Below are 17,525 nucleotides of genomic sequence, written 5' to 3' on the forward strand. Positions count from 1 at the left end.
AATGATTACCAATAAGGAAATAAACACACAAAAAAAATAGTACAAGAATTGACTGCATACTTCTTAATTAGGATAAAAACATTTCAATTGGGATCAGAAAAAAAAATAATTATTGGGATTACATTTTATAAAGGATCACCTGGAGATACAGCTCTTAGGACAGGAGTACATGTACTGACTTAAAATTTGTTTCTTTATTTAATATGAGCTCCTGAAGATATTCTTCAAAAACTAAGCTGTTCAGAATGATGAACATTCAGGCATTCTAAAGGATAACCTCAGTTCTCTATATAGATGTGAAAAGTCCATGTGTATAGGACTTATTTGATTTAATAAGAATATTAAAAAATCACTGCTTGTCTTCCAAACAATCAGATCTTTATTTGACAAATGGCTTCTACAAAACATAATAGTATTGATGTCAGAATAGAGAAAATTTTAAGAGATCTCATTTTGAACAACTCAGAATCAAGAAAACAAGCTCTAACTGTAGCAATTAATTGGAAAAATGTCTAATATCACAATAAATAATGTGAAATAATGTGATGTTCTTACAAAAAAATTTATCTAGGAAACTATTCATAACATATTGCTAATTTGGGGAAGCAGGGATGACAAACAGATTTTTTCAAAAGTTTAAAGGGACCACACAAGAGGTCAACAATTGTTAGCCTTGAATGGTGAAATTGCTGGCAACTTTATTTTCTTCTTTTCACTAACTTATAATTTCTGATTTTTATAATGAACATGATAGCTTAATAAACATCCAAGTGTAAAAATTAAAGCCTAAACTGCAAAACAGATGTTTTTTATTTTTTATTCACTTTACTAATTAAAATTTTAATGTGATTAATTAATGCTATTTCAATGATCATAGATTCTAAAATTTACAAACGACATAGTCTTTGCTGGCGGTGATGGTGGTTATGTTCTAATCAGTTGAAAAAATCTCCAGGAAAGACAGCAGCAAAGGGACTTATACATTCCTCTTCTAGACTCTGATTGAAATGATCAAGGGGAAATAAAAATGTGGCAGGCACTTCACTGCTATCAAACTTAGGGTATAGTATATACATAAAGGTATTTCTGCCAGATACAGTGCTGTCCATATGTAAGGTGATAGAAATTATCATATAATTCTACTTCTTGAGAGAGCCCTGGCATGCTAAGAGAAGGTATACAGAGGCAGCATTGGTAAATACCTTAATAATTCCCTAATTTCGACTGGCACAGGATAGAAGCACTTGCAAGCCAGTTGCATTACCGGGATTTTTCCTGACATCAAAAGTCCTATAGTATTTAATAGCAATAGCGTCTTCATTTCTCTCTTCTTTCTTTCTCTTCCTCTCTCCTTCTTTCCCCCTCCCCCTCTCTGGTCTATGTTTCCTTTAATTTCCTGCAAAGTTCAAAGAAGTTATCTAAAATTTTCTTCTCTGTATTGGGGTACAGAATCAACTTGTCTCCTTATCTAACTCATGCATGCTTTATGGAGGGGGGAGTTGATAAAAGCTTTCACAAATTCCACATTTAACACCTTTATTTTTTTGTTTATTTATCTTTGAATGGATTCAAATCTATCTATCCATGTGTACTAAGTGTCAAGACTGAACACTAGAGCAGTCTTTCTGGGAAACAAGTGGCTCTCTATCTGCAGTGTTATGTTACTTACAGAAGAACAAAGACAGGAATTACAGCAGATCTCTTGTCAAAAACTGCATAAGCCAGAAGTCAATGGAGGGACAATTTCAAAGTACTGATGGAAAAAAATACATACCTAGACTAAACCCATAATTCTATAACCAGAGAAAATGTCAAAACAAAGGGAAAGTAAAACCTATTCCAGACAACAAAAGCATAGAATCACTATCAGCAGAACTACCCTATAAGAAATTTTAGGGTAAGTTCTCCAGGCAGAAGCACTATGAGACAAAACAGAAACCTAAGTATACACAAAGAAATGACAATTGCTGGAAATGGATAAAATGCTGGTAAATATGAGACCTCTTTATTATTTTAGTTATTTTAAAATTATCTATCTAACCAAAAATATTGGCAATATATTTTGTTTATAGCATATTGTAAAAGTAAACTCTATGACAACAGTAGCACAAAAGATGAGGGAGGGTTGAGCATGTGTACTGTTGTAGGTTTCTTAGCCTCTGTCTGAAGTGGTGTGATATTTGAAGCTGGTTTCAGACTGGATAATTTGGGGTCATTCAGAATTTAAAAGGAGTGGATGCAAATAGGATGAGTAGTATTATAAACACCAAGAATTCTACCCTACTAGGAGTATTTCTGTCTCACTACTAAATTATAATCATTCATTTTGAAAAACAAAAGTTACATGTTGCCTGTTGTGATAAAAAATACTAAACTTCAGAAATGATAATAAGCCAGTCATCTCTAGAGGAAATTCAATCTTAGGTTTATAATCAAGCATTAATTTTTTTTTTTTGTCTTTTTAGGGCATATGGAGGTTCCAAGTCTAGGGGTCGAATCCAAGCTGTAGCCTCCTGCCTATGCCATAGGCACAGCAAAGCCAGATCTGAGCTGCATCTGTGACCTACACCACAGCTCATAGCAATGCCAGATCCTTAACCCGCTGAGCGAGGCCAGGGAGCCAACCTGCGTCCTCATGGATGGTAGTCAGATTCATTTCTGCTGAGCCACAGTGGGAACCCCGTAAGCTTTAAAATTTTGATCTATCACTTCTCTTGTTATATTAGTGATTTTTAAAAGATCCAGAGAGGAAATAAGTCAGAAAAGTTTTACCAGGGAAACCATCAAAAATCTGTTGCAACATCTAGTGAAAATAATCCCTCAAAAGGTCAGGTATCATTTACGTAATAAATAAAACCACAAGAGGGAAAAAGTAAAAAGAAGAATGGTGAAAGTGAGAAAGGCATAAAGGAGTAAATATGGTAAAGTCTACATGTCATTTAAATGATTTGTAAATTTTTTCAGTTCAAGGCAAAGTAAATTTGGGACCAAATTGACAGATTATCTCAATAACCACATCACTGCAGATCAAGCCACTTAGTGTGTCTTTAACTGAACGAATGAATCTTGAATGAATAACAAATTTAACACTTTCCATTGACATTGAAGTTTCAGAGATGATGCCAGGACTGTGCTGAGCCATAGTTGGAGGCAAAAGGAAAAATCATTCATACTCATTTTTCTTTAACTGTGGCATTTTGTTCATTATGTATTTTCAGGCTAATTTTTATTTTTATAAATCTTACACTCTATATTATTTATCTTGATTACTGGGTTTTTCAGCACCTCTCTACAGTTTATGTTCAAGATAAGTTCTTCACTCATCTCATTCTAGTCCTAGCCATAAATGATAATCCTAGAATATTTCCACTGCTAAAATCTTTGTGCAGTGTGGCACTCTAATTGTAATATAAAATGAAACAGAAAAGTCACATGATGCAATGAATGAAATTCCAAATCATATCTCCTTTCTATTCAGTATTCATAGGATCCTTCATATACTGGAACGCTAATGGTTTGAAGGTGTTTAAAATATGAGCTTTTGTTTTATTATGAAAAAACAGACCCTTTTCTTCCCATGAATAACATAAGGGAATAAGACCAATTAGTAGCTAAGGGTTATGCATTTCCCTCTTTCCAGAGAGCAGAGGTCACTGGCTAAAAATGAAGCAGAGTAAAATTTTTAATGCTCGCTCCCCTTAGCCCCCTCCAATGCCCCAGGGAGAAAGAAGCTGGAAGACTGCCAACCCAGTCCATTTTTCATTGTCTAAAGGCCATTGTGAAGAGAACCTTTCAACAATACAGGAGACACAGATTTCCATCAAATGAGGATACATAGTGTGAGAAAAATTCCTGCACAGGGAGCAAAGATCCTTTCACAGCCCTTTCCCTGCCCCTACTTTATAAAACGTATCATTGTTTATTTTGCAAAAAGAGTTTTGAGAATAGATGTTTGTCTCTCTTAATAAAATATCTGATTCTTCTTGCATCTATCATCCACAGTTGCTGTAACTGAGAGGTAGGGTTTCAATAAGTACTGGTTAATTGAGAGTGATTTAATTAAGGAATTTCTCCTAATCTAACTTAAACTCACAATATATTTTTTGAAGGACATTTTTAAGGAAAAGTACACTACAATACATTCAAATGGGTCCCAAGTTAATGTACAATTAACTTGGTTCAGTAGGATGAGAAATTAATCATTTATTAGCTCAAGATGAGTCTTAAATATACCTAAATCAAAATAGACATCTGGAACATTCTTAAGCATGAAAGAAGTCATTTAATTCTACTCAAATGTGTTTCATGATGAAGTGATTAAAGGCAGGTCTGCTTCTCTATCTTGATTTTGGGGAACAGACAAAGAAAAACAGGACTGGACTCCTATTCCAGCCCAGGATCATCATCCTAAACAAAAAGTGAGTGCTGCAGAAAGCAAAGAAAATAGAGGAAATAATTAGTCCACTCAACAAACTCCATGATAAAGTTACTTGAAAGTGTGACAAATATTATTACTTAATTGCATCTATTTGGTGGGACTGCCTGAGAGGCTAGAAGCAGGTTTCCAAACAGAACTTTACTTAAGTATTTGGGGAGAAGTTATCATGAATTCAATTATGAGCAAAGGGAAATAATCAAACTAAAATTTTTCATGAGTCAAATATTCTAATTACAGTAAGCAAATATTTTTTCATTAATGTTTGCCAAAGATATAACTGCTGACTCCCACATTATTATCAAACTCATTTTCAATCATTGGGAAATTTTTAATTGACATAATGTTTATTTTCATTTGTTTCTTAATCATCCTTTTTCCATTTACATTTGCTTATTTTTATAATATGTATTCAGAACAGTTCCCTTTGCCACTTTGTTTGTGCTTTCAAGTTCCTTTGCTAATTTTTTTTTCTACAGTTACATCCTAGTTAACCACATTGGATTCTATCCTTTGTTTGTATTTTGACAACATAAATTTAATTCCAGTTTATCCCACTGGGTCAAATATGAACCCATTTTCCCTAAAGTATTATTTCCAGGCATATTTATGTTCCATTCCCTTAGGGCTTCTCTTTTTTCATGCAAACTTTTCCCACATTCAAAAATGAACCAACTGTATTCTTTTAGCAAAGTTGAGCTATTGCATTTTTTTTTTTACAAATTTTACAAAACTTGTTCCTAATTTGGGTCCTATTCCTCACCCTCAAAAGTAATCATTATTTTGTTCACCTGGCCTTCGATAATGCTAAAAGAGGCTACTATATTACCTAATATTTACCTTACAGATATTCAACTTTTAGCTAAGTCTAATACCAGATCCTCAAAGGATTTATAGGTAGCATTTAAGGGCTGAATCAACTATTTAGATACTCAGAGTCTGTGAAAACAACCAACCCAGAATTAAGAAATGTTTCAGTAACCTAATTACACCATCAAATGGTCAAAATATTTCGTCAGTCCTTATTTATTGTCATTATTATCACTGTCATAATCACCCCAAGACTTGCAGGTCATACTGCCCAAACTGAGACAAAGAGAAAATGTAGTTAAAGAATCCATAAGACCTAGATGTAGTTATTGTACAATCAAAAAAAAATTGCCATCAATCCAGAAAATATTTTTGTTGACCCAAAGTGAGAGAAGACAGATATTCAAACATTAAAGTGTGTGTCTTAAGTTTGTGACTTGCAGCTCTGTGATACTAATGTTGATTTATCCTTATTTTCAAAGAAAGATGTTTATGTTCCTAAGAATTACAATATTAAAAAGTCACTAAATTACTGAACATTTCCTTAAATTCACAGAATTAAATACTGTTCATATGAGGAATATTTAGCAGAATGTGTACAAAGAATTTTAGGAGCATCAGTGAGAGACCTCAACTCTTCCTGGGAGTCAGTAGTGATTTTACGGAACAGAAATGTGAGTTGAGTCTAGGAGTTTCAAGATAGGGAAGAAGTGAAAGCAAGAAAAGAGGTGTGATGTTAGAAGACCCATGGGAGGAAATTCAGAGCCTCAGGGTAGGAGGGTAGAAGAAGGTGCAGAGAATGGTAACAGGAAGACCAGTGAGCATGTGGAGATGGAAAAACAGGATTCCTAGAAAGTGGTTTGCATTGTTCCTCCAGGTTCATGTTCTCAGTCTAGGGATGAATGGACAACCACTTAGTGACTATGTAGAAACCATGCTCAGACAAATGTTGGGAAAACGTTGTTTTATGTTGAACAGTAAAAGAAAAGACAACTTTTCTTTATTGCTTATTCAGTACCAGGCATGGAGCTAGGCACTGTTTATGGTGTCATACCTAATATCTATCTATGAAATAGATACAACAGATTTCTTTAAGAAAACTGAGCCCTAAAGATATTATGTAACTAACTTCAAATTTCCCTAACCAATAGTAGTCCAACTGAGACTTGACCCAAGACTGCCTGAATATGAAGCCTGCCCTGAAAAGTAATTAACCATCTCTCATTGGCCTCTAGAACATGAAGCCCAGAGGTGTAGCAATTACTGGCTCCAGGGTTATGTGCAAAATCCTATGCAGAGCTTCCATAAGACGGGAAGTAGGCAGGCAGAGGGAGTGGTACAGACTTTTTCTGGGACCAACACAAGCAGAGGTCCAGGTCAGGTTTGGGAGGGATACCAAGGGGCCAAGTATAAGAAGGAGGGAGATCTAGATCTTTCTGGAGTCCATTCTCCATCAAGATGTCAGACAGACATCTGGACAGGCTGGAGAAAACTGACTACTAGACTCACTCATGACCTAGATACATTGACCATTCATGTTCTATTAAAGGTCCAGGTAGACTAATGACTCCAGTTGTAGGTGGTGATCTTGCCTCTCTACTTAGAATACACAGAGCAATGTGGACCCAACACAGACACATGGGCCATTTCAGGTTCGCCATCCCAGGTTGATTTACCTTTTCAAACATAACACCAGGCACAGTCAGTGGCATGGCAACACCCCAGAGAGGAGAGGTCCAGGCTGACTTACAGCCCAGGGAGCCACCTCTTTCCCACCCACCAGCTATCCGTCTTCTTAGTATAAACACTCATGCAGAATTCCCCAAGGAGCAGCTCAGAAGGTTTTATATGAGATTACTCTTTTATACCAGAGAATAAATGAACAAATGTAAACAGGTGTAAGTTGTGCCTCCTAATTCATACACACTGACACATGTGACAGGGAGATAGCAATTGCGTGTATGAATTATATCTGCTTCTGAGCATTTACTTACTTAATCTTTTAAAAATTATTCTTAGAGTATCTATAAGGAGTAACATTAACCACATGGCATTTTTAAAACATAATCCAGTTTATAAATAGATGTATGAAGACTGTGCATATTTTGGATTTATCATAGAGACAAACTTTTAATTAAACACACTTTCAACTCTTTCAGCAGACAAACTATATGCTCCTATCTCAAGAGTATTATCATTGGACTTGTTAATTGTGTATCTGATAAATTGCTAATTGTATATATATAATAAAATATAGAGATCATTAAAATAGGCATCGTTATATTAGTAGATTTACAATTATATTATATTGTAATAATGAAATTGTATTATTTAACTTTGTAATAAAAATGGCATTAATTATAGAAATCTAACAGGTTTTCAATGAGGAAGTGACTCATTCATCTTTCTGGTTTATATTTTAGAAAAATAATATGAATCTACAAAACAGTTATAATGGTCTTTGTTTAATTTGCTGAAATCAATTATAGAAAACTTTAGGAAGCTAGATTACATTATTTTAAATGTTTTAAATTCTTCTTCAAAGAAAGGGAGAAAAAGACCTGTTAAAAAGCCTTAATTAAGTATGATGTCTTAAAACATACAATATCTTGCTTGTCATGATGCACTTATGCAAACTAGAACATAAACTTAGTTCCTGGCAGAATGATTAATGTATTTATATGAACCCTCAGGGAATGTTATGGCAAAAGGGTTTTGAGTGTCTTTAGTCTGCCGTATATGGAATAATCATTTTCTTGCTTTCACGATTCAGCCTGGGGCCTTAAAAAAATCAAAGGATAGTGTGGTCCAGGTGTTTCAAAGACTTCTCATAGCTTGTATGAAAAGTAACACGCCTTGAAACCACTCCTTCAAATTATAACAGTGTTGGTCTAATTATTATGGGAACAATGAATGGGATTTATGTAGAAGGCAAATGACAGGCTTAAGATTCCATAATGGACACTAGGAACAAGTTCATCTGAGAAACCTGGATCAAAGGTGTAAATAATGAGATATTGTCATCCTATCTCCACATTTGATTGTTAGTCTTGTGCTGTATCTTTGATTTACAGTGATGATATCTTAAAAAGAAAGCTACAGATGCTTCTTAAGTCCTTTCGGTGTTTATAACAAAATCCTTAACATATTAGATTGCATGTTTTTTGAAAGGAGAACTGTCTTCTGATACAACATATTAGGACTCATCCTTGGCAAAAATAAATACAACTTTCCTGACTATAAAATTTACTCCATATCTCTATAAAAATTTTTCTTACAGGGTATTTTTCTCTATATATCAGTCTCTGACTCATCAAAAATATATATTTTGCCCTCTCATTTATCAGTCCTTTTTTCTTTAGATGATGGAAAGTTTTCTTTCAATTGTGAACTAATTTTGTTAGAGACAATTTCATTTCAGTCAATCATCTTTTTCATTTCCAGTGAAACTTATTCTCTCAATACTTCCTTTCCAAGTACAAAATGGCTTAGTAGAGTTTCATTAGTAAATATTCTTGTAATTAAATAAGTACACCTTTAAAAAAGGTGTCAAGTACACTTTTTTAAATCTTAGCACACCATACTGCTATCTGATATCTTTGTTTATTCATTCCTTCTGTCCATTCTCCAAAAATGAAAGCTCAACACAACAGTGCTCTATCTGACCCCACAATTGTGCCTGATATGGAATTAAATGCATTTTTAAAAAAATAATAATAGAATATTTTTATTAGATGTTTATTAGATACTTTTTATATGATATGAAGTTGGGATATTAGTTGAATAGAGTGCAAACAAGGAGACATTTTTTTTTTCCCCCAGATTAACAGACTGTCTACACAGGTATGTGATTAACATAGCATTAGGGCTACAGAGGTGGGCAAAGCAGTCATAGGCATTGCTCACTGGAGGGTAGTCATCAAAATATAATTCACAAACTATTATTTAATTGCTGTTTTAGAAGTTCTAAGGAGGAAAATATAGGGTGCACTGAAGCATGTAAACAGAGGATGAAACTGACTAGATGTCAGGGAAGATACCCCAAAGAAGGAAAATTTAAGAGTCATTTAATGTTCTGAACGACAAGTAAGAATTTGTAATAATATTTCATGGTGATGACTTTTTTGTTACACAAATAGTGCTTCATAAGGTTTTAGGCAGTTTTTTTGGTAAAAATACATATAATATAAAATTTATCATTCGAACCATTTTTGAAATTCCAGTTTGGTGGTATTACTTAGATTCACATTGTTGTGTAACCATCACTATCAACCCCAGAACTTTTTCATCTTCCCAAATTGAAACTTTGTACCCATTAGAGATCAACTCCCCACTCTCCCCTCCCCAAGCCCCTGGAAACCATTGTTCTACATCCTGTCTCTATGAATTGGACTATTCTGTGCCTCACATAAGTGGAATCACAGAGTGGTTGTCCTCCTGTGACCACTTAACTTCACTCTCCTCAAGGCTCATCCATGCTGGAGCCTATGTCAGATTTTTTTTTTTTCCTTTTAAGGCTGAATAATATTGCATCAATGTATATATCAAAGTTTATTTATCATTTTGAGTTATTTGAGTATAAGAATAATCTGCACATACATACCCTAAGGAATATTAGATGTGTTTAGTAGCAGCATTGTATATATTACTGACAATCTAACAACAGTTACTCCTCCATCCATGATGGAAGTAGCTAAAAATATGTGCACTATAAATAGGATGGAATGCCATTTAATAAATGGCATAAAAAAAGAATTGCAGTGAGGTTGTTAAGTCTTCTTTCTTTGGATTACAAAACTAGTGACACCTCTTACAAACTAGGAAAGTTACTTAAGTTCTTGGAGCCCCATTTCTCTCATTTCAAAAATTAGATGATAACAAAAAAGAAGCAGGCTCACAGATAGAAAAAACAAACTAGTGGTTACCAGTGGGGAGAGGGAATGGGGGAAGGACAGGATAAAGATAGGGGATTAAGAGGTACAAACTATTATGTATAAAATAAGGAACAAGAATAAATTGCTAAATGTAGGGAATATGCCAATGTTTTACAATAACTGTAAATGGAGTAAAAACCTTTAAAAATTGTGACTCACTGTATTGTAAACCTATAACTTATATAATATTGTACATCCACTATACTTCAATTAAAAAACACAAAAATAAAATAAAATAAAAATAAATTAAAATTAGATAATAATATTTTTATGAAGTTATTTGTGATTACTAAATGAGTGACATATACAAAGCAATTAGTCCAACCTCTTACGTAAAAGCTGAATAAATCAGTGATAATTAGCTATTAATTTTATTTTTCAGAGACTAAACCTTTATTTTAAAATTTCTTCACTTCTGTAATATGCTCAATAGGATACACTTTTTTTAATAATGATTTTTATTTTTCCATTATAGCTGGTTTACAGTGTTCTGTCAATTTTCTACTGTGCAGTGTGGTGACCTGGTTACACATACACGTATAGATTCATCACAAGTGATTATACCTCGTTCCTAATGCTAACAATCAGCAGGATCTCATTGCCTATCCATTCCAAAGGCAATAGTCTGCATCTATTAATCCCAGACTCCCAGACCACCCCATCCCCTCCCCCTCTCCCTTGGCAACCACAAGTCTGTTCTCCAAATCCATGAGTTTCTTTTCTGTGAAAAGGTTCATTTGTGCCGTATATTAGATTCCAGATATAAGTGATATCATATGGTATTTGTCTTTCTCTTTCTGACTTGCTTCCCTCAGTATGAGAATCTGTAGTTCCAACCATGTTGCTGCAAATGGCATTATTTTGTTCTTTTTTATGGCTGAGTAGTATTCCATTGTGTATATATACCACATCTTCCTAATCCATCATCTGTCAATGGATATTTGGGTTGTTTCCAGCTCTTGGCTATTGTGAATAGTGCTGCAATGAACATACAGGCGCATGTGTCTTTTTCAAGAAGCTATTAATTTTAGTGAGTGTCAGCAAGTATTCTCCCTGCTAGATTCTAGAGAAGACAAGATAAATAACAAAGAATCCTTGCATTGGAGGGGCTCATATCCAAATGGAAAAAAATACCTCAACTCCAAAATATGTGTAGCATTTTTTAACTATTTTTTACATATGCAACCCTATTTCATCCTTATACTTGAACATAGGTTTATAAAGTAATATAAAAGTAAAAAGAAAAAATAAGATCTAGGACATTGATTACAATTTTGCAAACTATAACACAGGAACAAACACATATATACTTCAAACAAAAACAATGTTTGCTAAAATTTTTACATGCAAAATTATCTAGTCATGAAAATGATAGGAACATTATAAAGTATATAAAATCATTTTAAGAATCTGAGATATGATTAGGGATACAGAATTAGGGCTTGATGAGAGAGCATTAACTAAGCTAGGTTCCATCCCTTTTTAGGGTAGAATTGGTGAATGTTCTTGTTAACAAGGCTTTAGATATAATTTTCTCCAAATCCTTCAGTTCATGGTGAGAAATCAAGTTTAGAGGTGTTTAGGACATGTTCAGAATACCGCAGCAAGTGAGAATAGATGCAAGTCTACTGGACTTTATGTCCTGAGATGTCTCCTCTAAACCATAAAGTCACTTCTCAAAAGACTTCTGCAGAATTCATGTTTTGGTAAACTTCAATGTATTTTAAGGTACACAAGGACAGTTCTCTTATCATCAGTCACATGTAACATGTACACCTAAATGTATAGTTGTCTTCTAACACATTTTCAAAATTAACCTTCTTAAGGATTTCATTAAAACATAGATTTAGATATTTAAATTTAATACTTCTTACTATTCATTATAGTAATGCTCAACACTGAAGATTAGATCCAGTCTACAGAATAAGCTCCTGAAGGCAATAAAGTATAATTTTAAAAACGATAATTTTGCAAAGACTTTTGAGGCATAGTAGTAAATCATCTGAAAGCTGATAAAATGTAATTAATAGATCCTGAATTATTGTTACCTTAACTTACTATATAGTGACATCAGCAAATTTTTAAATACCTATTCAAATAGGAATCTGCTTTCTTATTACTTTGAAACTTCTTTTATGCATTTGGTAAATGAGCCAATAAAGTAATTTTATGTTCATCACTGTGGAAATATGGTTTTCAAAATGATTATCATCTATATATGCTGACTTTATCTTGGGTTCATGTTGTGGGAAGGTAGCTCTCAGAGGCTGAGGTACCCTAACAATAATTTGTGTATTCTTGCAGAACTTTTCTTTGACTCTTTCATTGCAAAGCATATTATTTCCAAAAGAAAAAAGAAAACATGATAGAGAGCATATAAATGATAATATAATTTTGGGAGAGATTTTCACTGAAAAAGATATAAGGTCTTGACTTAGATAAAAACTTCTTATTTTATTGCACATTTAGAAAGCATACAATGTATTTTATATATGTTCAACACAATTTTTGAGGCCATCTTCAGTTTGCACACAATTTATAGTCTAGTAGCTTAAACTGATGAAAAATAAGCTGCTGACAGACATGTTTTTCCAAATTGATATTTGAAGATGGTGCAGCCAAAATACTTGGCATGAAATAACAAAGAAAATGAGGACTATGTATCCATAGAACCCAAATCTACTTCTTAAAATCTGAAATTTTTACTTGTACTCTTAGGTTCTATCTTATAATCTTTGATGGAATTTTGCATAAACCTTAGAAAGACTCCAGTAGTTTTCCTCTCTTAGCTATGTAGATACCTTCCATATCGTTAAGTTCCCTTGAGAAAACAAGTGCCATGTTAAATAGGTACACTTTTGAATACTGTTCATGTATTGATTCACTAAAGAAAATAAACACAAGAACAAAAATGTCCATCATATGTATTTTTGTGGCCAGAAAATTGTCAATTTCAAATGAGTTTTCAGGATTTGGGCAAGTTATGTTTTGGCGTCATTTTGCTAAATTTCCTATGAGATTCCTGTATCACACACACACACACACACACACACTCATGTATAGTATCACCAAGGCAGAAAACACTTTTGTTTCATGGTACCAAAAAATTTGGTGTTTCATGATTTTTGTTTTCTTATTCTTTTGCTTGAGGCTTGGTAGTAATGGCATTGCTCTAAGGCTATGGGATAAAGAACTCTGCACAACCAACAGTATAATTTTTCAAAAGGAAAAAATATATTTAAAACTTTTTAAATTACAAAATCTAAATTTTCCTCTTGCTTCTTTTTTTTAGTGACTAACTTATCATTGATATTAGGCATTTAATTAATTCAATCAACAGATACTTACTAAGTCCTAGTACATCAGGAACGAGGCATAATTGTTGCCTTTGAGGCAGAATTGTGCCACCCTTGAATGTGGTTTCTCCATAGAGAGTGATGATGTATATGTAGCCAGGTTGAAGATAAGCCTCCATGGAAAATAAGTCAGCCCCAAGGGGACCTAGACAGATACCCTGGGTACCAACACTAACATGTCATTAACCCTTCACTTTCAGAGTTACAACTTCCCAGTGTAAAAAGCATCCTTGTCATTGGCATTGCTCCTCCCCACTAACCAGTCCTGTGATTCCATTGGCCATGTGACTCTACTGGCCCTGTGAGTGAGACCATGTGGCTTACATAAACAAATATATCCTAACAGAAAGCAATTCCTGTGTGGAGAGCATCGTAAACTGGTTTTAAATGTACCAATTGTCAGAGAAAAAAAACAACTACAAATAGTACCCAAGCTGCTTAATGGAAACTAAAATATTATAACAGCCTATGGCTAAATTAAGCAATATGTACAAATATTAGTATCATCCTACATTTGTTTAAACTGTGAAGCACATTTCTGCCCACACTTTTGATTCACAAAGACACAAACAAACTATGCCACCTCAGGAACTCCATAACTACTCAGCTATAACTCTGCATCCCCAAAAATCCTTCCAGGGAAGACAAGTGCTGTCTGGAAGTGCTAATGAAAGACCACTTTTTAAAAAACTCTCCACAATAGCCTGCAAAGCTCTCAGCTAGGTCTGAAGCCACGAGAATTTGTCTGATTTCAGGTTTCATTAAAACTTAAACATCTATAAAAGGCACAGCTATTTACAAAGAGGTTACATATTCCAAGCAGTGGTCCTGGATTTGCGTTCTTAAGAAAAAGTGTAGGTGAGATTTGAATAGACTGTGACTGATTCAGTCAAATGTAATTCAGATATAAAATTGAAAATTTTATAAAACTTAATGTACCAGTCAGAATGGCCATCATTGACAAGTATACAAATAACAAATGCTGGAGAGGGTGTGGAAAAAAGAGAACCCTCCTTCTCTGTTGGTGGGAATGTCAACTAGTACAACTACTACAGAAAACAGTATGAAGGTTCCTCAGAAAACTAAATATAGAATTACCGTATCATCTAATTATCCCACTCCTGGGCATATATCCAGAAAAAACTGCAATTCAAAAAGATATATTCACTGCTATGTTCACTGTAGCACTATTCACAATAGCCAAGACATAGAGACAACCTAAATGCCCACTGACAGATTAAGAATATGTGGTACATATATACAACAGAATACTACTCAGCCATAAAAAAAGAACAAAATAATTTCATTTGCAGCAACATAGATGCAAGTAGAGAGTTTCTGCTAAGTGAAGTCAGAAAGAGAAAGACAAATACCATATCATATCACTTATATGTGCAATCTAAAATATGGCACAAATAATCCTATCTACAAAACAGAAACAGATCACAGAAATAGAGAACAGACTTGTGGTTGCCAAGGGGGAGGGGGAGGGAGTGGGAAGGACTTGGAGTTTGGAGTTAGTAGATGCAAACTATTACATTTAAAATAGATAAGCAATGAGGTCCTACTGTATAGCACAGGGAATTATATCCAATCTCCTGAGATAGACCATGATGGAAAATTGTATGAGGAAAAGAACGTATATGTATATATGTATGACTGGGTCACTGTGCTGTACATCAGAACTTGAGGCAACAACATAAATCAATTATACCTTAATAAAAAATAAAAAACTAAGTGATGAGCCTTGGTCTACATGAATTTGAAATTAAAAAACAGGACTAGCTAGGGGTATGATTTTTTAAAAAAACATTTTGAGGACATTCACTAAATGTCCATTAGGTGTCCAGGTACTCTTCTAGGCCCTTAGGGTACAGGTGTGAACTGAATAGGGAGGATCCCTACCTTCGTGGAGCTTTCACTCTAGTGGGAGAGACAGACAGCAAAAGTAAATTTTTAATGTAATATCAGGGAGGAATAAATGCACATAAAGCAAAGCAGCGCTGGAGTACAGAGGGTGACACAAGAGCAAGCTGGGTGGGGTATACTCACATGGAAGGAAGGTAGTAAAGAAAGATCCGGTAAGCTGATGGATGAGAAGAGACCTACCTCCACAGAGTGAGAAAGCAGCATGGAAGAGCCCCCAGGCAGAGGGGACAGCAGAGACCCTGAAATGGTTCCAGGAATTGGTGAGTCCCTGGAGCATCTGGAGGTGATGTTGATGTGTTGCTATAAAGAACAGAGAGGGGGTTAGAAAATAAGGTTGGAGAAGTAGCCAAGACCAGGTCAAGGATACTGTGTTAGGTCACGTTAGGGACATGATGGTATCTGTTGAGAATTAAGTGCCTATAAAATCATTTTATCTAGGGAAAAATAAAAGTACATGTAATTTTTTTAAAATTATCTTTTCAAATGTATTTGATACTTCCCTAAGAATATATGTACTCTACAGGGAAATGGTTTGGGCAGCTCTGATCTCCTGCTTCCCATCTTCTAGGACATTTTCTTCCTCCAGCCATTCCCACAACAACCATCTTACTTTAGCTGTGTGGTTACCTCTCTCCTGGGGGCTGAGGCTTCCTGAAAGCCGCTATGTAGGAGGGCTGAGGGAACTGAGCTGGCACCCATTCCTGCCCCACATGGGAGAGGGGAGTTAATGCTCTGGGGCCCAATCCTCGACCAAGAGAGACAGGAACTGGTGATGAATGTATTGGTCTGTGATTCTGAGGCAGATTCTTTTGGTTCCACAGAAGGACCTAGCAGATTTGAGCCCTAGTGGTCCTTAAGAGCTCTACTGGCTACCTCTTCTTCCCTGGCTACTCTTCCAAAACCCTTATCCTATTCTCTGGAATCACTTCTCATAATAAAATACCCATGTGCCAGTCCTTGTCTCAGGCTCTGTCTTCTGAAGGGATCTTCACCCAAGATAGCAAGTTAAAAAGTTTGAAGTCCAATGAGTTACAATTGTGGCTCAGTGGGTTAGGAACCCAACTAGTATTCGTGAGGATGCAGGTTTGATCCCTGGCCTCGCTCAGTGGGTTAAGGATCCTTCATTGCAACAACACCAGATCCTTAACCCACTGAGCAAGGCCAGGGATTGAACCCATATCCTCACAGAGGCAATGTTAGGTCCTTAACTCACTGAGCCACAATGAGAACTCCTTATCAAGTTTATTTTTTTATGACAAATATGTATTTATTTTAAAATGTGCGGAGTTCCTATTGTGGTTCATTGGTTAACAAATTTGACTAGGAACCATGAGGTTGTGGGTTCAATCCCTGCCCTTGCTCTGTGGGTTAAGTATCTGGCATTGCCGTGAGCTGTGGTATAGGTCGCAGATGCGGTTTGGATCCCTTGTTGCTGTGGCTCTGGCATAGGCTGGTGGCTATAGCTCCGATTAGACCCCTAGCCTGGGACCCTCCATATGCCGTGGTAGCGGCCCAAGAAATGGCAAAAAGACCAAAATAAATAAATAAATAAATAAACAAGTAAAATAAAAATAAATAAAATGTATATATTATATATCAACATGTTCTCCTCTATCTTGAAAGTTTGAAGGTATTTTTGATATTATTTGTCTAAGTTATTGCTCAAATAATTCCCATCAAATATTGTTTTCTTATATAAGAAAACTCTAGAAAAGATTTAAGGTGTAGCTTGAATGATACCATGAAATTTATGTCAAAAGAGCATTTAAAGGAATAAGAAGGCAAGAACACACAAATAAAATGTTCTAGGAAAAGAAAGGAACTGTGCTTGAACGGATGTGATGAGAAAAGCACTATTTAACTAATAAAATGATTTCATAATACAATCTCCAAACAAGAAGAATTGTTTTAAAGATTAGTGACATCTCATAACTTTTATCTTTTTTGCAATGAGTATTTTTAGTCTTTTAGTTCTTCCTTAATTTTTTGCAATGATTGATGAACGCCAGCCCTACTCAGAGACATAGCTCAAGGCCCTTATATGAGATCTGCAAAACTCTC

General features: G+C 34.9%; 1 protein-coding gene across 3 annotated transcripts in view; it reads right to left on the minus strand.

Annotated features, from left to right (window-relative positions):
- Positions 1-17,525, minus strand: part of LOC146406163 (uncharacterized) — a 1,231,956-nt gene that overhangs the window by 334,568 nt on the left and 879,863 nt on the right. Inside the window, exon 5 of one of the 3 annotated variants that reach the window (XM_084963227.1) lies at positions 15,645-15,764. In XM_084963227.1, coding sequence (XP_084819353.1) covers positions 15,645-15,764 — 120 coding nt within the window. Of the gene's footprint in view, positions 1-13,301; positions 15,765-17,525 lie in introns of those variants that run through there. The other 2 variants (XR_014807261.1, XR_014807292.1) reach the window with 2 other exon arrangements.

This window comes from Sus scrofa, chromosome 1 (genome assembly GCF_054392235.1).
Source record: "Sus scrofa isolate SSC_HxYL_T2T_F1_AM1 chromosome 1, Sscrofa_HxYL_maternal_Yorkshire_Landrace_v2.0, whole genome shotgun sequence".
Lineage (NCBI taxonomy): Eukaryota > Metazoa > Chordata > Mammalia > Artiodactyla > Suidae > Sus > Sus scrofa.